The sequence below is a fragment of the Felis catus genome, chromosome E2 (genome assembly GCF_018350175.1).
Source record: "Felis catus isolate Fca126 chromosome E2, F.catus_Fca126_mat1.0, whole genome shotgun sequence".
Taxonomy (NCBI): domain Eukaryota; kingdom Metazoa; phylum Chordata; class Mammalia; order Carnivora; family Felidae; genus Felis; species Felis catus.
In genome coordinates, this window is record NC_058382.1 from 35,433,670 (window position 1) to 35,457,984 (window position 24,315).

Here is a 24,315-nt window from a genome sequence, read left to right on the forward strand (position 1 = left end):
TAGCACGAAGCAGAGGGGACAGAATAGCCTTGCGTAGCACTGATGTTAAGCAGATGCCACTAGTGCGAGAAGTCTGCTGACAGAGCACATGACTTCAGGCTAAAGGCCCCACACTGGCAATCTATTGCTTGCATCTTGCTTACAAATCATTAAAAAAAAATTGAATTAGTTACCAACTTTTAAGCATCAATTGGCCTCCCATAAAAACAAGGATTTTCATTTTATTTCAACGTTTATTTATTTATTTTTGGGACAGAGAGAGACAGAGCATGAACGGGGGAGGGGCAGAGAGAGAGGGAGACACAGAATCGGAAGCAGGCTCCAGGCTCTGAGCCATCAGCCCAGAGCCTGACGTGGGGCTCGAACTCACGGACCGCGAGATCGTGACCTGGCTGAAGTCGGATGCTTAACCGACTGCGCCACCCAGGCGCCCCAAGGATTTTCATTTTATTAAAAAAACTTAAGACCCACAACCCTAAACTTTTGGTTCTCGCAGTGCTGTCACTTCCCTGCCAGTCAATACTGAGACGAAGGCTGCTTACCAGTCATGATCTCATCTCTAGTTCACATCAGTTTTAATTTACATTCACTGTTTATATTACATGCTTAGCTCCTGTAGACACCTAGTCACCACTGCCCATCCACCCCCCTTCTTCATCCCTGCGGTTCCTTTGAGGTATTCCACATGTCCCCAAAAATCTAAAGGATTATACCTGCATTTTCAACATCGCTGGACTAGACAGGCCGAATCGCAAGACAAAGACGTGGCTTCAGTTTACATTTGGAACAGCTAACACACCCACTGGCTTATGGGCAGCTGAACATGACCGCACACTTCTGGGACACAGAGCCACTCCCACCCTTTCCTTCCATTAAAGAAAAACATAACATAGTAGACAGTGGTGGGGTCTACAGTATCTTTATTTTAAACAGAGAAACCAGGCTGCAAGAAGTCTACGTGATCGGAGCAGATGGCGGTTTTCTTTCCAGAGGGTGAAGCCTGAGCCTAGCTGGCAGCACACAAAGGTTAAAACTAAAGCCCAGATATCCTCTTTCCTGGTCTGCCCTGCATGGCCTGCTCATGATGTGAGACGAGAGACTGCACGACCGCACTGGATGAAGTGAGGGGTCCAACTGGGCAGAGGCGACACCTCGACAGGAGACCATCGTTGAAGAGGACACAAAAATTAAGTGCAGTGACTTATTCTCTATTCTCTGATGAGAAAGGTGAGGGTATGGGATGAACGGTAAAATATGTTCTTCATTCTTCAAATAAGTAAATCCTATAGGATGGGGTTGATGATCAATTGAGCAAGAGAAGAGGGTGAAAATCTAGGCTAGTTATAGGTCTCTGTGCGTAAGGAAAAGAACAGCAATGATAAGGGAGAAGAGAAGAACATTAAAATGCCTGAAAGTATTAAAAAGAAGGGCCTTTCCCCCCCCCTTAAATAAGACAGGAAACAGTATCTTTTATTTTCCTCCCTGCAATGGCAGCAGACTTGCTGGTTTTCATGAAACATGATTTCTGGAACAAGGTCTGTTGATAAGCTTGCTCAATCACGGGAGGACACGGGACTGACTGCTAATGTTAGAATGAGGTCTTCCTACAACACCTCTTGTAGGTGCTACTCTCGTGCTGGATCTGCAGAGGTGCCCCAACACCATATGGTGCTCCAGTTAAAGCTTCAGAAACATTGCAATGGCATGATCGACAGGTTTTTTTGGGCTTTCTTATACATGTAAACTCTTGGAACAGCTGGAGTTAAAGCATGAGCAGGAGTTTGGTTTTGAGCCACAAAGTTTCAGACACCAGCCACAGATGCCTCTGCCCTATTTCACTACATGTTCTTCTCCGAGAAACACAATGGTTGAGTGTTAAGTACTGTCGCTGAAAAGAAATGACCTGCTCACCGCCACCTGCCCTCCTCCTTCCTCTGTGTGAATCTCACAATAGCAGAGGCTGCAGACAGGAAGGCTGTTTGCTCTTTCTCAGCAGGGAAATTACTTGGTGACCTGGTGAATGGCGTGGGCAAGGTAGCCCACGTTGCCCGAGGTGACTCCTGCCACAGAGATGCGGCCATCCTTTGTCATGTAGATGGAGAATTCCTTGGTCAGCCTCTCCACCTGCAGAGAAAAGAGTACAGGAGCACTCCCAGGCAGGGGGATTTGCCCAGCCAGGTGTGGCATGGTGGCCAAGTGTTAAAACAGGAAAATAACAGAAAACTCTATTTTCTCGTTTAAACCCTATTCCCAGAATTTGGTAGGCTAGTGCAGAGGGAGAGAAGGACAAAATGCTATCTTAAAGTAGGATGAAGAATACCGAGGTGTGGACAGGAAAACAAACAAACAAACAAACAAACAAAAAAAAACAAAAAAACAAAAAACAAAAAACTCTCATTTCAGCATTTGTAGGAAAGATAGATCCAGAATCCAGCTATGGAACAGCTATGTCTCCTATCAATATTCAGGCTCCTTTTGGTTTGGGAAACTCTTCAGAGAAGCAGCAGTGGTCACAAAAATGATCAAAACGTGCTCTGCTCCTCAGCAGTGTGCAACCTCATGGGGGACACAGACAGGTAAATGACTAAGAACAAAACAAAATGAATGCTACACTCTTCCTTTACCTAAAAGGGCTTCAAACGACTGTTTTAACAGTAATCTGAACAGCTAAGTGATCTATGAGGAATTCCATCATTTTGCAAAGACTCATCAGTTGGTCAGCTGAGGAGAAACTGGAGTCCACTCACCTGTTCAGGCTTCAGTCCTGTGAAACAAAACATGCCAATCTGGTCAGTGATGTGCTGCCAGTTGTGAGAGGAGCCCTCCTTCTTGAGGTTGGAGACCAGCTGAGTCCTCATGCTAATGATGCGGTCAGCCATGCCTTTTACTTCCTGCAACCTGTGCAAAAACCCACCAAGATGCAGCTCAATTCCGGACAAGCACTGACAGACAAGCCACAGCTGACATGAGTATTCCCCTAGTGTGCCTCAATTCTTTGTTCTATCCTGAGTTATATGCTAGTTATAGCCTTCTGTTTTCTATTAGAACACTATTTTGATTAGGCAGCTAAAATGATTAACATAATTGAGTTATTAAGAAAAATGAAAGAACGACTCAAACCTAGGAAGGCTAAGGTTCTCCATACTTTATGTGGGGGCAAAAGTTGTGTTTTAAATAGTAGACTATAACTTTATTTTTAACATGGATGGAAGAAACACTCCTGCGTTTGCAGTTAAGACAGTGCACTGGGAGGCTACAATGTGCCAAGCCACGTGCTAGGTGGTAGGGAGAAAGGGAGGCTTGAGACATAGTCCTTGCCTGTAAATCTTACAACTTGACACTGGGAACAAACCTGGGAACAACCAACTATGGAACGAGGCAAGAGAAGGTAAGAACGCATAGAACAGTGCTGTGTTGAAGGCCCCAGGAAGAGATGTAATTCTATCTGGGTGGCTGAAAGGAGTCCTGATCCACATGGCTCACTCGGTTCTGTACATAATCACTGCTTTCCTCAGAATCTCCTCTTCCCATTCTATTCCTATGGCTCTAGAGGAAATTCTTATCTGTTCTCAGCAACTAGACGACTGTGGAAACATTTATAGTTTACCCGCAGTTCTTATGTGTTCACATTCTTTAACCACCTATGATGAGGCCATACACAGAACAGATCACAATCGCCAATTACAAGTCAAATGACAGTCCTAGTCATTTGTGACTCGTTAAACATTTACAATTGGGCACTTGCTCCTAAAAACATGGATTTGTCCTCCCTTGGAAAAGATGGCAAGCTGGCAACTCGGCACTAGCAGAGTGATTACTGGCTGGAGCTGGAGCCCTGGCCCTTCTAGGGATGGCACTGGGTTTACATTTCCTACGGTTCCATCTCTCCAGCTCCATTTACTTTGAGGCCGGGTGCTAAAGGCAGGGAGTGTGACCACGGCCAGATCCAGGGCAACTTTGGTGAAGCCCTTCCGTGCTCCCTGATACCCACAGAATGAACTTCAGACTTCTCAAGATACCAGTGAAGGTGCTCCATGATCTATCTGCTCCCACCTTCCCAGCTTTGCTGCCTTCTCCATCCTCCTCCCACTCAGTGTCTTTGCCACAAAAAACCACTTGGGACTTTTGGTGCACATCGTATAATGTGTGCCTTTCTTCATGCACATCTGTCCGGTTTTCATTTACTCTTCATCTCCTTTGGGGGAAAAAAAGCCGCCTTTTCTCTTCAAGGCACAGCCAGCATGCTGCTGTCTTCATTAGGTCCTCCCTCATTTCCCCCTAGAATCGATGGCTGCTCCTTTCATCCGCCTTTATTCCTTGTCTCTTTTATCAATGCCATACACGTACCTTTCTCACTGGATTATAAACTCTACAGGTAGAAATGTCTTACTCATCCAGCATACTACCTTTGTCATCTTTGTACAGTACAGACTTTCGATGTGTACTGATGTGCACACATTAAAAAAAAAAAGCTTAGTGTAATTCTAAGAGACAAATCGAAACTAATCCTACAACACGCATATATAGGAGTAAAATATATAGTATGTTACAATGATGAAAAATAGTGAAGAAAAAAGCTGGGTTATAGTGACTGTATTTACAGTTAATTTTTTCCCTCTCCTAAACTTTCTGAAATGTACTTACACGTTAATGTTATAATGGAAAAAAGCAGAATTTAAAAAGTAGTTAATATTTTGGTAAGCCTTCCATGGACTACTGAACTGAAAGAACTACCCTGAACCAGACTTACTTCGATGTTTCACAGGAGTAATTTAAGGTAGAAAGAGTAGCTGTCATGTGAAAAGTTGGGGGGTTGCAGATAAAGTTCCTTGCAGGCAGCAGACAACAGATTTAGCTTTTCTCTTCAGGAAGCTACTCAGGAATCTATTTCCCCAATTAACTGGCTACACAGGACAAACTCTTGTTATAACAAATCACATTGTTCATGGGCATCTTGGCTTTTTTTTTTTTTTAAGTTTATTTATTTGGTGGGATGGGGGGAGAAAACACGAGCAGGGAAGGGGCAGAGGGAGAGAGACAATTCCAAGCAGGCTCCACACTTTCAGCACAGAGCCCAATGTGGGGCTTGTACCCACAAACTGTGAGATCATGACCTGGGCCGAAATCAGGAGTTGGACACTTAATTGACTGAGCCACCTAGATGCCCCTTGGTTAATTAACTTTGAATTATATAGAGCAGGGGGTTAGCAAACTTTTTATTTTTTACTTTTTAAATTTTTTTATTTTTTTAAAGTTCCAGTAGAGTTAACATGGAAAACTTTTTATGAAGGGCTAAATTATAAATTTGTTAGGTTTTGTGGGCCATTTGCTGTCACAACTACTAAATTCTGCTATATGGCATAAAAGCAGCCACACGTAATTCATCAAAAATGGGTGCGGCTGTGTTCCAATAAAACTTTACAAGAACAGGGAACAAACGAGATTTGATCCTTAGAAGTGTGCCAACCTCTGATCTAGAGCAAGGTTTTCTAAATTGTGTCAGGACCCATTAGTAGGTGATAAAGTTTTTCTAAATTGTGTGTCATGACTCATAAGTAGGTCATAAATTCAAGGTAGATGGATGCAACTGGCATTCAGGAAATATTTAAATAAAAAAAAAAAGAAAATATTAAAATATAACACACGAAGGGGCGCCTGGGTGACTCAGTTGGTTTGGTGTTCAACTTTGGCTCAGGTCATGATCTCAGTTTGTGGGTTTGAGCCCCGCACCAGGCTCTGTGCTGACAACTCAGAGCCTGGAGCCTGCTTTGTGTTCTGTGTCTCCCTCTCTCTCTGACCCTTTTTTTTTTCTTTTTTTGATTTTTTTAATGTTTATTTTTGAGAGACAGAGAGAGAGAGACAAAAGGAGAGACAGGGAGACACAGAATCCAAAGCAGGCGCTAGGCTCTGAGCTGTCAGCACAGAGCCTGATGCAGGGCTTGAACCCACAAACTGCAAGATCATGACCTGAGCCGAAGTTGGATGCCCAACCAACTGAGCCACAAGGTGCCCCCATCTCTGACCCTCTCTTGCTCATGCTCTGTCTCCCTCGTAAAAATAAATAAACATTAAAAAAAATTTAAATATAACACATGAAGCCTAATATTAAGTTTGGACAACCACGTCAGTTATATATATGTTTACAGGTAATGTGTTCAGAGTCATGATACAAAATATCTGTCTTATGTGGACTGTGGTTAAAGAGATCGAGTAAGACTAAGAGCACAGGGGCCAAGAGATTCAGATGGTAGGAAAAATAAAAACTCAAAATAAGCAGAAATACTGATTCGGTGGTAGTTATTACTAGGATTAAGGAACCAAAAATACAGTGTTCTTAAAAAAGTTTTCCTATGTAAGGTACTTCAATTTGAAGAGAAGGCAGGTTTTACTTAGCATGGAGATAATGGAATAAAAAACCCTGCCATTTCTCAATCATTTGTCTCCAATGTATTTATTTGGAAGTGCTAAAAAAAAAAAAATGCCCACTCCTCTCTCCCTTCTGCCTCTTCCATATATGGAGGCTGCGTGATATTTGTATGTCACTAGTTGCTGATTATAAAGGAGCTTTGAGAGATCAGTGGTGGGACAGACAGATGGCTGGGGAGTGGCAGTGTGCTCTTACCATTGTTTTCGCAGGTCAGGGCTGGTTAGGATGGTCGAGGCAATCCGGGCCCCGTTGATTGGAGGGTTGGAATACATGGGACGGATCAAGATCTTCAACTGTGACTCCACCCTTTTGGCTTCATCAGCATCTTTGCAGACCACAGTGAAGGCTCCCACACGCTCACCTGAGAAGACAAAAAGGGATCCTGTCTTTTAGTTTTCCAATGTAAAATGCTGAAGCAAATGATTCAATTTGCTACATGTTATGCTTCCATCAGCAACGCCACAAAAATATGTTATAAATAAAAACCTTTCAACATCCAGTATGGTGACTTTAGAGATAACAGAAAGAAAGTCTGAGAACTCAAAGGTCTCTTATTATATCCAACTTCCTGGCTCATGGAACGGTTACTTCTTGTTTAGAGAAACAATAGTTTTCTCTGCTGGAGGAATTCAGAGACACAAAAGATGATGTGACTAAGATCAGTTAGATCCATGTTACCGGTCTTTCCTCTCTGGGTAACACACACGCATGGACAGGCAGACACTCTGTGGTGTCCTTTTCCAGCGCTTCTCCGATCTCACTGGGACAGACATCACAGACTGGGGCCTTCTGCTTACCGTACAAGCCCATGTTCTTGGCATAGGATTGGCAGAGACAAACATTAATGCCCTGTTCGATGAAGTGGCGTACAGCCCAGGCATCCTTGTTACCATCACCGCTGGCAAAGCCTTGGTAGGCCATGTCAAAGAATGCAAAGAGGTTGTTTTTCTGGGAAGGAAAGAGAAGAGCAAAGCTTTATGGAGTCCTTCTCAAGACAACCCATATGGCTGCCTGTGCTTATTGGGACGACGTCTGCCTCACATAGAGTCAACACAGTTTTCTCCCCAACTGGCAATTTGGAGATGTTTAATTTTCCTTGAGTTAAGGTATCATTATATATGTTTTTACTTTGGTGGATATGGTCCCTCAAAAAGACATTAAGAAAAGAGACTCTTAATTTCAGTCTTCCCAGAAAGCTGCTTGATCCAATAGGAAGCTCTTTTCAGGCCCACAGGAGTCTGGGTAATTACTGTGGTCCAGTCGACACAGGACCAGCATCAGCCTTTTCTGGGGCTAACGTAACTCTGGCAGCCTCACCTTATACCCAGAAATCATGGGAAGGCCTCATGAGAACCATCTCATCTTCAAAGTGCTCTCTGAATGTTCTCTGTCCCCGCCCCCCCCCCCCCCCATCTCATTTTATTTACACCTTAGGTTTGACAGAATGTAAAGAAAGGGAAACCAAAAGAAGTGAAAACGTGGACATTAAGGCAAGAGGAATATTTTCCTCCCTTGGAATTTTTTTTTTTTTTTTAAGTAAACTCTATCCCCAATGTGGGGCTCAAGCTCTAGACTCTGAGATCATGAGTTACACAGTCTACCCACTGAGCCACCAATGTGCCCCTCCTCCATTACAATTTTGACTAGGGCCTTCTCTGACAGCTGATGCTGTGAATGGTAATGGCAATGCTGAGCAAACAGGCAAGGATAGGAGGGGACATGAAACAGTGTATAAAAGATGAACAAGTAACAAGGACCAGGGCAAACGACAGACATCCCGGGACCAGTGGATACCCACTGTACAGGCTAGTCAATGACAAGATTTATCAGAATTCCCCACATCCAAGCTGAGGAACAAAAGTTATTTGCAAGCTGCTCACGTATCATCAATTAAGAACTGCTAATTATGCAAATGAGAAGTTCTTTCCTGACAACTTAACAATGTGGGCTCGAGGATAATTAATTCTCATTGTTAAGACTTTGCCAAGGCAAGCATCTAAGGCTAGTTACTGAACACAGAACTGTCACCAGACAGTTCAGTCTCCTTACCTTTACCACTGTTGCTATTTCCTTCCACTGCTCAGGGCGAGGGTCCACTCCCGTGGGATTGTGGGCACAGGCATGCAGGAGAAGAACACTTTGCTGTGGCATTTTCTAAAAAGACAACCAACAGATGATTTTGCAGCCCTCAACAAGATAATTTACCTGAAATGCTGTAGGGTCACTATTTTTGATCAACGAAGATAATATGAGTTCTGAGAATTAGCTCATCCCCAGTATTTTAAGTCAGATATTGAGACTGAGATGTGAGGCATCAAATCTCCACAAGGAAGCTTGTTCCTTCACCCCTCTTGCCCTGAAAGCCATACTTACCGAAATGTCCTCTATAGCGCCTGTGAAGTCAAAGCCACATGTCTTGGGGTCATAGTATCGATAACCGTGTAGCTGCATGCCAGCGTCCCTGAAGATGGGTGTGTGATTTCCCCAGGATGGTTTGGGCAGATAAACATCTCGGCTGAACTTAAAAAATCTTTGCTAAAAAATGGGATGAAAGGGAATGGAAAAATGAAGGAAAAATAAAGTGACATAGTTTATGGAGGAAGACATTTTTCTCTATTTTTCTCTTCATTTTATCTCAATGACTGAGAGACAGTAATGACTGAGAGACGGTACGACTCAGCATCAAGACTGCCTGGGTTGGAATCCAGGCTCTGACAAGGAAATTGGCTGTGTAGTTAGGGACCTCTCTGGGCCTCACTTTCTTCATTTGTAAAATAGCATTAAATGAACCTCCTTCATAAAGATTAACGGAGTTAAAACAAAAGCTGCTAGTAACAGATATGTGCTCAATAAATTATATTTATTGTTATTATAATTTCTAAAGTTTAATTATTTGAGAGAGAGAGAGAGAGAGAGAGAGAGAGAGAGAGAGAGAGAGAAACATGTTCACGGGGAAGGGGCAGAGAGAGACGAAGGGCAAGAGAATCCCAAGCAGGCTCCACACTATCAGCAGAGAGCCTGATGCAGGACTCGAACCCACTAACCGTGAAAGCATGACCAGAGGCAAAACCAAGAGTCAAATGCTTAACTGACTGAGCCACCCAGGTGCCTTATTATTATTACATCTTCCTTGTAGTTTTTAAGTACTTTTTTTTTTTAAACTTAAATCCAAATTAGTTAAAGTACTTTCATATTCCTTACCCGTGACTCCATTTATCAGAGAATAGGAAATCTTCCAATTATGTGGAAACAAGTCAGCAAACACACATGCAATAGGAAAACACCCTCCTCCTCAGCTTACAGACTGTCTTACAGCTCTTTCCTGAAGGAGTTTCCAGACTCACCAGAAAACTGGCTCCAATCCTCAAGGCCCCGGTTCCAGAAATGGTCTGCACGGTGACATACTGAAGGAGAGACACCACGGTCAGGGAGGTCCAACACTCGCTAGAGGCCCACAGATACAGAACCGAGGCCAAGCCCACAGAGGCAGTACTCTGTAGTCATTGCCCTTCATTTCTCAGAAGTTGAAGACAATGTTCCAAATGGGTATTTGCAAATGAGAAAACAGCACTAGTTGTTTCATTTCCCCACTTGCTAAGAGACAGATTGATTCTCCTTGGAGTTCTCAAAACAGCCACCTCTTCAGTTCCCGACACCTTTGCTGATGGAGAAGCTAATTCCTTAGAGCTTGTTATTAGTATCATATGGTATATGAGAAACTTTCAGGACCCAAACTCGCTCCCCATGAATAAGGGCTAATTTATACATATACCATGGTCACTACATTAAAATATTCTAGAATTATACAAAATTCAATGTGTCTCTGAACATCAAAGCTCCTTGAAAAGCAAATCAATACATTATAATAATATTGCTACATTTTATTATTTTTTAAAAGTTTATTTATTTTGAGTGAGGAGGGGCAGGGGGAGAAGGAGAGAGAGAATCCCAAGCATGCTCTGCACTGTCAGCACAGAGCCTGATGCGGGGCTCAAACTCACGAACCGTGAGATCATGACCCGAGATGAAGTCAGACACTTACTTAACCGACTGAGCCACCCAGGTGTCCTGTAGTTTGTCCTTTGATTTTTTAAGTTTCTAAAGCATATTCAGTACAAGATAAACATAAGCATACACAGAGCAGTGTCAAATCTTCAATCAAATTACTATTCCATTTTCAGGACTACTGCTGCATTTTTGGGATTGGTATTATATGAAATCATTTATTTAACAAGTGCCAACTTACTTTCTAAAGGAGAGATATTAGCAATAGTGTGGTTACTGCAAACAACCATCACACAAAGTGATGTATCTCTATTTGTTTAAATTAGTTCACATTTGTTTAAACTGTTAAATTTAAACAGACTGTAGGATGCCAGAGTCTGCTCTGCTTACCCGGCTACTTTTCAACACTTCATTGTTCTCACCCAGGGCTAGTTCTGCAGATGCCTTACAAAATTCAGCAAGTCCTGCAATGGGCAGGTATTCTTTGTCCAAATTTTTTGCAGCAATGTGGGCCTCTGCCTAGATAAGAGAAAATGCACCCGCTTAGTTTCTTCTCCTTACCTGGAATTACTGTGATTAATATTTAATGTTTTATAACTTAAACATATATATTCAATATAAAGGAAGTAAAGCCTTGTTTTTATTTTGGAAGTACTGTCCAAGGAAAAGGGTTAAGTACTACCTCTGAAACTAATATTACATTGCATGTTAACTGGAATCTAAAGAAAATCTTGAAAACACAAAAATACAAACTATAAAAAAAGTAGAATACTTAATATTTTATATTGCAGAACAGAAATATTTCTAATTTTTAAAATCATATATATATATTTTATATGGTTTAGGTTTTTATATGAATGGGTACAGTGTTCTCTTGGTCAATGTTTAATATAAAATGGCATTCTTGGAATGCACAAGAACAAGGTTTACGAGCAACACTTAAAACACTTATAAGTAGATGTAAGATGATAAAATCAAACTAAATACATAAAAAAGTAGTATTTCAAGGTATACGCCAGTCTCAGAACTTCAAAGCGTTAACAGTAACAGCCACATATCTTCATGCTTTGGAGACGGAGGCGTGGCTGTCCCTTTAGCCGTGTGAGTCTCAGCTGAATGGGGGAACAACTTGAAGTACGTACAAGAGCTTGTGGTGGTGTTCCAGCCTGCAAAATAGCTAATACTTGCTGAGTACTTTAAACTGACTTGCTGAGACCAGAGCAATTTCTGCATGACCTGAGACCCAGCAGCCAGCAGTTTTCAATGGGTCTTCTCCTCACAATTGAGCCCTTTTTTTGTACTCAGAGAGTCATAGAGAGGACACCTAACCCACACTCCCACACTTTTGGAGGAAATTTCTTCTTCCAGTGGTTCATTCAGGCCATGTTCTATTATTTCAGTGGCTCGTGAGGGCTGGGCCAGCCTGCTGTATAGTGTGCAGCTCAGATGGTTAGAGAGTTCCTTACCCTCACCTGGAAGTATTCTTTTGAAACATTCACTCACTGTGCCTGTATGGGGGAATGATGCATTACCACCCCACTTTGAGAAGTGACAAAGAAGCATTCACATATCAATAGAGGAGGTGCAGAGGGAAAGGACACTCATACTTTCTTTCAAAAAAACTGTTCTAAGAGGATTATTTAAAGTTATAATGATAACCAATAGAAAAACTACTAATAAAAATACAACAAAAATAAAACAAATTATTCTACAGTGCAGTAGGAAGAAAGGACAGAGCATGCCTGTGTGAGAGCTTTATTAAGGCAATCAACATGAGAGGAAATGGAAAATAACCATAGTAACCCTCATCCACAAAGGGCTATTCTTATCACCAAAAGACAATGTTTAATTCTTCGTCCTTATGTGCACCCTCAGGATTAAATACGAGACGATGCCTGCTTCAGTAGAAAATCACGTAAGTTCAATCTTGAAAAAGACCACACAGTTCCAATCTGTCACTTTTACAGCCAAGGAGACCACAGCAGACAACCTGAGTGATTCAAGCAGTTAGTGCCAGAACTAGAACCCAGGTCTCCCGCCTCCCAGTGTGGCGCTCTTTCTGCCACTCTCTAGGAGCTCTCTCCAGTTTACCCACCCTGAGAAGGCAGGAGATGAACGGCAAACTCACCTTCCGGACACTAGGAAGCACATAAGGCTTTCCATTATCGTCCCGGTAGGCACCAACTCCCAGATTCATCTTTTTGCTGTTGGTGTCTCTCTTAAAGGCTTCTGTGACTCCCAGGATGGGATCTGGGGGCCCCATTTCCACATGGGTCCACCAGGAGCTGAAATGGGAAATAAAATGAAATCAGTCATAGTAGCTGGATTTCCATGGCCAGAGACATCTCAGATCTGCTGAAAATCCATTTCTTTGCAGAAGAATGCAGAAGACCAAAGATTTTAACACAAATGCAAGGAGGAGAAGGTGGATGGGGAGGACAGGGTGCATGTGTAGGCTTTTAAAGTAGCCCACACCTGTCCTGAATTCCCAGGCAAAGAGGGCTATGAGAAACAGAGTGGTAAAAGATGACACAAAAGAAGCAAACAAGGGCAAGAGTATTATGTGATACTGTCCCCTCAAAGGGGCTTGGGTTTTATCTTGTTCTCAAAATTATTAAGGGGTATCTTTTGGAGAACTTGTTAAAAATACAGGTTCCTGGGGTACCTGGCTGGCTCAGTCGGTTAAGTGTCCGACTTCAGCTCAGGTCGTGATCTCACAATTTTTGAGTTCGAGCCCCGCATCGGACTCTGTGCTGAGAACCCAGAGCCTGGAGCCTGCTTTGGATTCTGTATCTCCCTCTCTCTCTGCCCATCCCTCACTAGATCTCTCTCTCAAAAATAAATAAAAACATTAAAAAAAAAATACAGGTTCCTGTGTGTCTCATCTTGGATATAATGAGAACATGTGGAGTCATTAAAGTTTTGTTTTCTTTGGGTGTGAGGAGGGTTAGGGTTGTTGATCAGGTAAGGGGAGTGGCATGGATAGCCTTGCCTTTTTAGAGCCCATCTGCGAGCAAGGTGGGGCACTGAATGCAGAGTGGTCAGAGTAGATGTAGAAGGATCACTCACTGCACTGGCTCATTACATGGCCAGAGAGTTAGAGGAGGGCCTGAATGAGGATGGGGCAGTAGGGCTTGAGAGGAAGACAGAATTTTGAGGTATTTAGGAATTAAAAATCAACAAGAACTGCTTGTAACATCCTACTGATTCCTTCACTACTTACAAAGTTAAAAAATGCTGGACAATGTTCATTACTCTTTATTTATATGAGAGTCACGATTTTACCTTAAAAAATTATCTCGTAAAAAAAATTATCCCTTGGGGCGCCTGGGTGGCTCAGTCGGTTAAACGTCCGACTTCAGCTCAGGTCATGATCTCACGGTTCGTGAGTTCAGGCCCCACATCGGGCTCTGTGCTGACAGCTCAGAGCCTGGAGCCTGTTTCAGATTCTGTGTCTCCCTCTCTCTCTCTGACCCTCCCCCGTTCATGCTCTGTCTCAAAATAAATAAATGTTAAAATGTTAAATGTTAAAAATTATCCCTTAATAGTCTTGGGGTGGTGGTGGCGAGGGGGGGGGGGAGGTCATCCACCAGGGCCAGGTGAACTGTATTGCCAGGGAAGTATACATCTGTCCTCAGTGCCCTGAGGTAATCTCAAGAGGCAACAGAACCTTTTTTTTGGCAATAGAACTTTAAAGCTTTTCTTTTAAAAGTTTATTTATTTACAGAGAATGCGAGTGAGCAGAGTAGGGGCAGAGAGAGAGAGAGAGGGAGAGAGAATCAGAAGCAGGCTCCACACAGCACAGAGCCTGATGCAGGGCTTGATCCCATGAACTCCAGATCATGACCTGAGCTGAAATTAAGAGTCTGACACTCAATCTACTAAGCCACCCTGGCACTCCGAGGCAACAGAGCTTTAAATTTCTGAGGCTTGTTTCTCTGGCTTGTTCTCCACCCCCTACTGATTTGGGGTTTTGTTTCTGTTCCACGTATGGCCAATAAGCTAGTCGTTGGCAGCAATGACTGTGAATCTGGTTTTATGATCTGACCATTCAGTAATTTCTGTAAATGGACAGCAAAGATCTATTCTCTGTTGGGTGAGAGATGACACATAATATGGTTTATTGTTTGTGTGATTTTGTTTGTTTCTTTTTTTTTAATCAGAATTGTGAGGTTTTTATTTGTGTTTATTCTCTGCCTGTTTTAGACCTAAAGAGCTGAAGTTTTAGATCTAAAGAGCTATAAGATCTCTATGTGTCTGTAATTCAGAAAGGCTTTTTTGTTTTGTCTCTGAGTGTCTGAATGTGAAATGTTTTCCAGCTCTGGAGGGTACTGATAAATTGGATTATAAAAATCTTAAAGGCACTCTGTTCTGATTGTGTTATAGGGACTGAATTCCTATTACTTTAAATGTGCTAGACAAAAGTTTTTTCTTGAAGAAACTAACTCAGAAATGTTTAAAAAATTCAAGTTCACATAAATGAGATAAACTTTTGAGACTAGTTTAACTGATATAATAAAAGTAGCTATGTCTTCTAGGGTGCCTGAGCGGCTTACTCAGTTAAGTGTCTGACTCTTGATCTCAGCTGAAGTCTTTATCTCAGGGTTGTGAGTTAAAGCCCCTTATGGGGCTCCATGTGGGGTGTGAGGCTTAGGAAAAAAAAAAAAAGCTAGGTCTTTTATTTAGACACAAGCATACATTTTATTCTATGTGGCTTTGTTTTTCCTAAACTTACATTGGTTTACTCATACTATACACAAAGCATTCCTAATATAATGTTTAAAGTTATGAAAAATCTGAATTTGTGTTCAACTAATTATTCTGACATATTTTCACCTCATACCTGTCAGAATGGCTAAAATCAGAGACACGAGAAATAAGTGTCAGCTAGGATGTGGAGGAAAAGGAACCTTCATGAACTGTTGGTGGGAATGCAAACTGGTGCAGCCACCGTGGAAAAGACTATGGAGATAAATAGAGGACACATGGCTGGCTCAGTGGGTAGAGTATGTGACTCTTGATCTGAGGGTCGTGAGTTTGATCCCCATGTTGGGTATTGAGAGTACTTAAAAAAGAAAACAACAACAAAAGTTAAAAAAACAAACACATAGGGGCGCCTGGGTGGCTCAGTCGGTTAAGCGTCCGACTTCGGCTCAGGTCATGATCTCGTGGTTCGAGAGTTCAAGCCCCCGCGTTGGGCTCTGTGCTGACAGCTCAGAGCCTGGAGCCTGTTTCAGATTCTGTGTCTCCCTCTCTCTCTCACCCTCCCCTGTTCATGCTCTGTCTCTCTCTGTCTCAAAAATAAATAAACGTTAAAAAAAAAAAAATTAAAAAAAAAACAAAAACAAAAACAAATAGAACTGCCATATGCTCCAGTAATTCCACTATGAAGTATTTACCCAAAGAAAACAAAAACGCTAATTCGAAAGATATATGCACCCCTATGTTTATTGCAGCATCATCATAATAGCTAAGATAGAAGCAGCCCAAGTGCCCATCCACAGATGAATGAGAAGATATAGTATACATACACAACGGAATATGACTCAGCTATAAAAAAGAATGAAGTCTTGTCATTTACAACAACACAGATGGATCTAGAGGGCATAATGCTAAGTGAAATAAGCCAGTCACAGAAAGACAAATACTGTATCATTTAACACATATGTGGAATTTATGAAACAAAATAGAGACAAACAAAAAACCAGACTCTCAAATATAGAGAACTGATGGTTTCCAGGGGGGTGGTGGGTGGGGAATGGGTAAAAACAGGTAAAAGGGATTAAGAGCCCACTTAGATTGATGAACACTGAGTAATGCATAGAATTGCTGTACCCTTATGTTGCATAACCGAAACTAATATAATAATGCTGTATGTTAATTATACTTAAACTAAAAAAATAAAAAATTATGTATCTTTTTTATTAACTTTTATTAGTACGTTAAATTTCTTAGAATGGTTTTAGATTTACAGAAAATTGAGCAGCTAGTACAGAGTTCCCACAACTTGCCCCCCAACAGTTTCCTCTTACTACTAACATTTTATATTTGTAGAGTACTTTTGTTACAATTAATGAACCGACACATTAAGCCCACAATTTAGTTAGATTTCTTTAGTTTTTACCTAATGTCCTATTTTTGTAATAAAGTTCCACCCAGGATACCATATTACATTTACTTGTCATGTCTCCTGAGGCTTCTCTTGGTGATGACAGTTTCAGATATTCCTTGCTTTTTTTTATCACCTTGACAATTTTGGGGAGTACTGGTCAGGCATATTGCAGGGTACCCCTCTATTGGATTTGATATTTTTCTCATTAGGCCGGAGTTATGGGTATTTAGAAGAAAAATAATGTATTTTGTAATGTGTTAGCTTGAAGACAATTCCCAAGACCTTTAAGTAACTTAAAATCGTGGACTAATTTAATTATGAGTTAAAGGATTAATCACTGGATTCTTAGACAATTTCTAAGAGAGGATATAGACACATTTATTACTAAACATAACTTAAATTTCATATATTTTTACTTCTTATTTTTACATAGGCTAGAAGGCTATAGCTTTGGCTCATTTTAAGCATGTTGTTGCCATTTCAAGACAGCGTAGGGGTGCCTGGGTGGCTCAGTTGGTTAAGCATCGACTTCAGCTCAGGTCATGATCTCAGTTCTTGAGTGCCAGCCCCATGTCTGGCTCTGTGCCGACAACTCAGAGACTGGAGTGTGCTTCAGATTCTGTGTCTCCCCCTCTCTCTGCCCGTTCCTCGCTCATGCTCTCTCTCTCTCTTAAAAATAAACAAACATTAAAAAAAAGAGAAAAAATATATAAAAGAAAGTATAAAAGGGATATGTGTGTGGCTACAGAAGCTGAACTATGTGCTTCTTTAGTTATGTGCTAAAATGCTTGTGCAGGACTGGCATCAATGCCCGCCCCCTCAGTTTTGTCTGTGAAATGGAAGTTACTTTGGCTAAAAGTTACTTTTGTAAAGTTTACTTATTTTGAGAGAAAGAGTGGGGGAGAGAGAGGGATAGAGAATCTGAAGCAGGCTCTGCATTGAGCCAGACATGGGGCTCGATCTCACCACTGTGAGATCATGACCTGAGTGGAAATCAAGAGTTGGAGGCTTAACTGATCCAACCACCCAGGCATCCTGGCTGTAAGTTATTAAAAAAAAATTTTTTTTTCTTAAACATTTATTTTTGAGAGACAGAGTGAGACAGAGCATGAGTGGGGGAGGGGCAGAGAGAGGGGGGTACACAGAATCCAAAGCAGGCTCCAGGCTCTGAGCTGTCAGCACAGAGTCTGACATGGGGCTCGAACTCATGGACTGCGAAATCATGACCTGAGCCAAAGTCAGACGCTTAACCGAATGAGTTACCCAGGTGCCTCTAAAAGTTATTAAAAAAAAAAAAATTTAATGTTTATTTATTTTTGACAGAGAGAGAGAGACACACACAGCATGAGTGGGGGAGGGGCAGAGAGAGGGAGACACAGAATCCGAAGCAGGCTCCAGGCTCTGAGTTATCAGCACAGAGCCCAATGTGGGGCTCGAACTCATGGACCGTTCGATATTGACCTGAGCTAAAGTCGGACGCTCAACTGACTAAGCCAGGCGCCCCTAAAAGTTATTTTTAATGAGTGGTTGAGACTATACTCAGATCAACTGTGACAAGAGAAGTACAATTTTGTGTATGTTTTAGTCTTTCAAAGAAAAAAAAAGTCATGTTGTTCTAAAGCTGTGATCTTCACACATTTTGGTCTTTGGATCTGTTTTTCCTCTTAAAACTTGTTGGGGGTCTGAAATAGCTTTTATTTATGTGGGGTATAACTACCAATATTTACTGTATCAGAAATTAAAACTAAGAATCTCTTATACTAGAGTATCAGCTTGTTCCAAATATGAAAGAGCATATAAGGACAAAACTTGCAAAGTGAATTTTGTCTTGATTCATAAAAACAGTCTGAAAAGAAGCTAAGAAATGTGTTAACATTTTTTAAAAGTCTGCTTATTCTTCCTTGGTTCAGTGATTAATGACTTTATAATATAAAAGGTTATTTTTTACCTTCTGTGTTATATATACAGTGGAGATTCTGTGTTTTACCAAAATACTTCTTTATGCTTTATGTTGATTCTTATGTCCAAAAACAAAACACAGTTCCTCATATATGAAGGAACTAAGGTTCTTTACAATCATGTTGTATGTTTAATTCAATATTTTCTCATTTTAATTAAATAGGTAAACAATGATTAATTCTCAGATACTCAAAATCCTATTTTAATCAAGTGACCAAATATCACCTAACAATTTTTTTGATCTGGACTTCTCAAACTGAATCCTAAACATAGAAAACATAAAACTTCCAGGCTATCTTTCATCTAAACCTACTGAGAGATTTTTTATTTTTATTTTTTAGCTACTGAGAGATTTTTTAGAAACGATTTTATTTAGTTTTGAGAGAGTGTAAGTGGGGGAGGGGCAGAGGATCCCACGCAGGCTGACAGTAGCGAGTTGATGTGGGGCTTGAACTCACAAACCATGAAATCATGACCTGAGCTGAAGTTGGACGCTCAACCAACTGAGCCACCCAGTGCCCCACTACTGTGAGATTTCTAAGAGTGCACCCAAGAAGCACCATCTATGTTTCTAACACACACTCTCAGCAGCAGAATGCATTAATGTATCAAAACTGAGGTTTTACCTCATGGTAAATTACTGTTCTGAAAAAAAGATTACCCCTTTTCTTCAGGATAAATTAGCAAAAAGCTCTTTACAGATTCAGATTACAGAAAAGTCTTTATGATTGTCTAAATCAATCATTGAGGATGTGCTATGTGCTAAGAGCTGGGAATATCAGTGAGAGTAAAACAACCCCTGACTATCTACCACATTAGCCCAGAGGTGACCTGTAAGCAGGCTGGGGTCGGAGGATGACCTTCAGCGATAAAGACAGGCTCAGAGCACAGAATATTAGTTTTAAGAGACCGAGGAGAGGACCTAATAACCTGGGAAAGGGGGAGATAGTATAGGCTTAGAAGGCTTGCAGGAAGAGGTGACACATGAGCTAAGGGCTACCGATGAGAGGAGGAAAAAGGCGTTCCCAGCAGAGGCATAAGAAAGGCTAAGGGTGAAAAAGAGCTGGGGGCAGAGGGGTGGCAGGGGGAGTGCTGCAGGGAAAGGTGAAAGCTAGGGAAGCAAGGTTCCAAATTACCCAGGTGAAATAGGTCAAGTTCGTTTAGTAATCACTTATCCAATCTCAACCAAATGTTTCAGCACAGCACAGCGAAAGTTCTCTATGGTCACCACGCTGACAAGCTCAGTGAATTATTCAGAATTTCTTTTCTGAAAATGATTCTCTTGAACTAGTCAGTGGCCAGTCAGCACTCGTTCATTTCACTCCTGCACGAGGCACACTGGATGGCTCAGCACAGCATTACAGAGTTAAATTTATGCTCTCCTGACAAGTTGCAACTGCCTCTGTATTAATAGCTGTAATTGTGACATATAGTTAATTCTGTTATCAAAGGGTAGATTATTCCATTTTTGGATTTCCCAGACTTTTATTAGCTTGCCTCGGATAATGTCTGTACTCGGCAAACTGCATGGATTCAAATTAACAGCTCAGCTGCCTACAAGCCTGTGTGCGCACAGGCAAGCCAATTACATCTCAACCTTCCTTATACATGAGCACATAACGGTACCCAACTTACAGAGTTGTTATAAGGATGAAAGGAATTATTAAATATAAAACACTCAGAGCCTGGAATAGGATGAGTGCTTGCTGTTCACTGGTATCATTGCTACTAAATTATTCCTTCTATGCTTCTATTCTACCATGCCAGTATGGAGCCTAGCAAGGCAAGTATGTAGACAATTCAAGAAGGAAATGGTCATAATTTTATGACCAAATACAGGTCTTTCTTGCTTTTCAGTTATTTGTTTAAAATGTTTATTTATTTGAGAGACAGAGAACATGCCCGAGGGGCAGAGCTAGGAGACAGAGAATCCCAAGCAGGCTCCATGCCACCTTGGAGCCTGATGCATGGCTTGAACTCTCAAACCATGCGGTCATGACCCGAGCCAAAACCAGGAGTCAGATGCTTAACTGACTGAGTTACCCAGGTGCCTCTTGCTTTTCAATTACTACTAGTTTTCCTACAGTTTTGAGAGACATTATCATTACCATCCATCTCTCTCATTAGCTTTACTGCCAGGACTCAAAACCCCTCTGTTCTTTTTCATTGTTGTAGGCTGCTTAGTTGTTCCCGTACCTAAGAAATAGTAAGAAACAGATACCTTGAAACAACTTCTGACCTGGGCCTGAAGAAAGCTTCCTTTATTTCCTACCCACAGTTTAGACCCTGAAAGCTTGCAGCCACCTGCCTGTATATATCCCTGCCATTAACTGGTGAGTGAAAGGAATACTTTGAATGTCAAAGACCTATTATAGAAAACCTGCAGGAAGCAACTGTCATTTCAAAACAGATGTCTTGGTCTCTAAGGCCTTTAATCAACAATGACAGGACTGCTGCCCCAAGCCACAAGGACAGAAGGTGCCATTCTTATTAAATGATGTGAAAAGCACTTATTCATCAAGTTCTTTACAAAGTTTACTGAGTACAGAGATTCTCTGAGAAACCAAAGCCTCAAGTCTTCTGGCAGGGATCTGATCAAGAGTGGAATCTTTCTTTTTCTGAGCACATAACAGTATCTATGAGGCACCCAGACGCCTCTGGAGTGTATCTTCTAAGAATTCTAAAAGCAACTACACCATATTGAATCTTAATCTAGATACAGGAGCATGGATACCCAATTTGATTAGTTCTACATTAGGAATCATGTTCAGAACCTCTATGCCCTTCATCATTCCCTTCCTTAAAACTGTAAAGACTATACCCATAATGTAAGAACCATGATGTTTTCAAGGGACAGTACTAGCTGAAAACAAGAGTGCTAGGGACAAAACTGATGCTGATAACCTGTGGCCTACAAAGTGATTCCTACAAATGTACTTTGGACAAGTGCAAAACCTCAGCCATTGAGCAATGTTGGCTAACAAACCAAAAGATGTTCGGTACAAACTATTCAGATAAGCTTTTCTAATTCAAATGTCTTGTAATTTTCCTGGGAACCTACCTGGCGCTTTAAAATTAAAATAGCTTAGGGGAGCCTGGGTGGCTCAGTCGGTTAAGCGGCCGACTTCGGCTCAGGTCATGATCTCCTGGTCTGTGAGTTCGAGCCCCGCGTCGGGCTCTATACTGACAGCTCAGAGCCTGGAGCCTGTTTCAGATTCTGTGTCTTCCTCTCTCTGACCCTCCCCCGATCACGCTCTGTCTCTGTCTCAAAAAAAAATTTAAAATTAAAATAGTTTAGGGGCACCTGGGTGGCTCAGTTGAGTGTCTGATTTCACCTCAGGTCATGATCTCGCGGTCTGTGAGTTCAAGCCCCACATCAGGCTCTGTGCTGACAGCTCAGAGCCTGGTGCCTGCTTCAGATTCTGTGTCTCCCTCTCTCTCTGCCACTCCCCCACTCACAGTCTCTCTCTCCTTCAAAAATAAATATTAAAAAAACTAAAACTAAAAATAGTTTAAAATATATAGTTTAAGAATAGTTAAAAAAATGTTTTCCTTCACATTCTTATTTTATTTTGAATTGTGGTGCTTGATCTCACAACTGTGAGATCACAATCAAGAGTTGGTCACTTAACCAACTAAGCCACCTAGGCGCCCCCACATTCTTATTTTAAAATAAGAAGAGAAGTTAATTAATTTGCTCAAGATCACAGAGTTAAAAATGGGAAAGACAGTACAATTTTGATCTTCTAGCTACTGGTTATTATACAACTACCACACACTGCCTTTCCAAAGGGTCTCGTGATAATCCTTCAGTTATTTCACAAAAAATTAAATAATCAGAATTAAGAACAGATCATTATAGGCTCTATTACCCAATTAAGTATCGTTGCTTAAACCTGAACAGCACCTCCTCAACTACAGGCACTCAACTATTTTAAGGCTTTATAGCAGGGAACAAAGTAGGTAAGGTCTCTGCCCCCGTGGAATGTACATTGTAATTGTGAGAAGAATGAAAAGAAAAATGAGTCAGCCACTCAAACTCAAGAATGACTAAAAGGTCACACCCATAGGGATTTTCACCAAGCACTTTAAGTAAGCTTTAGGACACGCAGCCAAATTTATAAAACAATAATTATTTAAAGGTTACTACAATGTTGAAAGACTTTCTCTTGCCCATCGTTTTAGGCACCCCTTTCCAAACTGGCTGCGTGAATGATAACCACTCCCTAATTTTGGCTCACTAGGTAGCATGGCTTAAAGAGCACACCTTGACATAGGGCCAAGGAGAAGCCAAATCTGGGAGAGAAGGAGCAGTCAAAGCCCAGACAAAATTGTACTGCCAAGAGTGCGAGGCTCCGTAAGGACACACTTCTGCTGACTTGAAGACAACGCGCATACAATCAAAGGAAAGGCCAAGGCACATAAAAGAGGCCAAGGCTTTGCTCCTTGTAGTCAATATCTAGCTGGAGGTGGGCTGGAGACTAGATTCATTAGGTGGTACTTAAGGATCCTGTCCCAAATCGCCTTCTTGAGTGAATCAATTGCCTGGCTCAGGTCTCCACTAGGAAGGAATTACTAATTCGCTTTAAACTCCGTGCTTTTTAATGGCAATACTTAGCACGCAGGGCTTAATGACATATTTATAATTTTTTGAGTGGCACCTGTTTCCCCGTCAGGCGTGTTCACCGCAGCCTCCATCGTTAGCATCGGGTCTAGTACCTGGCTCATAGCTGACGAAGTATTTACTGAATGAGAGCAGAGCGAGGTGGAGAGGAAGAACGGTGACTTCTCTACAATCAGACCCCCTAAGGGCAAACAAAACGGAGGTGAACTACACCTCTGTTCTTTTCCAAGCAAAGGGGTCTCCGGCGACATAGGTGGTAACGCCGATGGGAGGATGCCGCGCGCCAAGGTCAGGGGATGCAGAAAAGAAAGCTGGGCTGGAAAGCCAGGGCCTCCGCGGGGTACCTTCCTCTCGAGTACTTCCTACTCCCAGGCCCACGACCTGCATTACGCCGCGGCCCTGCCAACCCTGCTTAGGCCCGAGGGCGGCCACGCTAGGTGAGCCCCGCCGAGCCCCAGGGCAGCCCATCAAGGGCACCCGCGCCCCTCCGCGCCGCAGCCAATCGGTGCGAGGCAGCCTCGGCGGCGCAGCCAATGGGCGCCAGGCCGTCCGGGCCCGGCACCTCAGCCCCGCTGGCTCTCCCCTCGCCACCCCACCCCCACCGCGCCGAATCCGCGTCTCGTGACCCCCCACCCTTGAATGGAAGTCCGGGTGCCGTAGAAGGCCACACTGCCTAACCCCGGGGAACGCGCTGACACGTTCTCCTGCAGTCCTGGGGGCAAAAGAGGGGAGGGATGTAGGACCCCGAGGGTTACTTTGAGGCGCCGGCGCTCAATTTTCAGCGCCCAGTGAGGCCGAAGGGGCGTCAGAGAAAGCATGTGTGTGGTGCTTGCGTTTGGGGGGAAGGGGGATATGTCCGGGGGCGCCCGCAGCCCGGCTGGGCAGGCCTGTTGTCCCCAGCTCCGTCTCCGTCTGTCCTGCTTACCTGGCTCTGGCAGAAGCCGCGGCAGCGAGGCCCGGGTGGAAAGCGGCGGCGACCCCGGACAGGACGCGGCCGGTGTGCAGCAGCGCCATGGTGGGCGGCGAGAAGGCAGTGGGTAGCTGCAGGACGGAGCGGAGGGCCAGCGGGCGCACACACCGAGGCGCGGGCTGCTTCTGAAGGTAAGGACAGCGACTTCCCGGGGACGGCTAGAGCGGCCGCCCGCCGGGCTGAGCCGCGTTACAGCGCACCCTGGCGGCCGGAGCGCA

The 24,315-nt window shown here is 42.7% G+C and overlaps 1 protein-coding gene across 1 annotated transcript; it reads right to left on the bottom strand.

The window, feature by feature from the left end:
- Positions 1-903: 903 nt before the first annotated feature.
- GOT2 (glutamic-oxaloacetic transaminase 2) lies at positions 904-24,253 on the bottom strand. The gene is made up of 10 exons (XM_003998093.5): positions 24,053-24,253; positions 12,561-12,717; positions 10,823-10,951; positions 9,772-9,831; positions 8,801-8,962; positions 8,477-8,581; positions 7,225-7,375; positions 6,623-6,788; positions 2,748-2,898; positions 904-2,124 (listed from the first exon to the last, which is right to left on the bottom strand). The coding sequence occupies exons 1-10, from the start codon at positions 24,139-24,141 to the stop codon at positions 2,002-2,004; spliced, it is 1,293 nt and encodes a 430-aa protein (XP_003998142.2). The 5' UTR covers positions 24,142-24,253; the 3' UTR covers positions 904-2,001.
- Positions 24,254-24,315: the final 62 nt, after the last annotated feature.

Coding starts and splice junctions, on each gene's coding strand:
- GOT2 (XM_003998093.5), bottom strand. CDS start 24,141: ATGGCGCTGCTGCACACCGGCCGCGTCCTGTCCGGGGTCGCCGCCGCT. Junction 7,376..8,476: donor AAATAGCAACAGTGGTAAAG/GTAAGGAGACTG, acceptor TTTCCTTCCCAG/AAAAACAACCTCTTTGCATT. Junction 6,789..7,224: donor CAAGAACATGGGCTTGTACG/GTAAGCAGAAGG, acceptor TTGTCTTCTCAG/GTGAGCGTGTGGGAGCCTTC.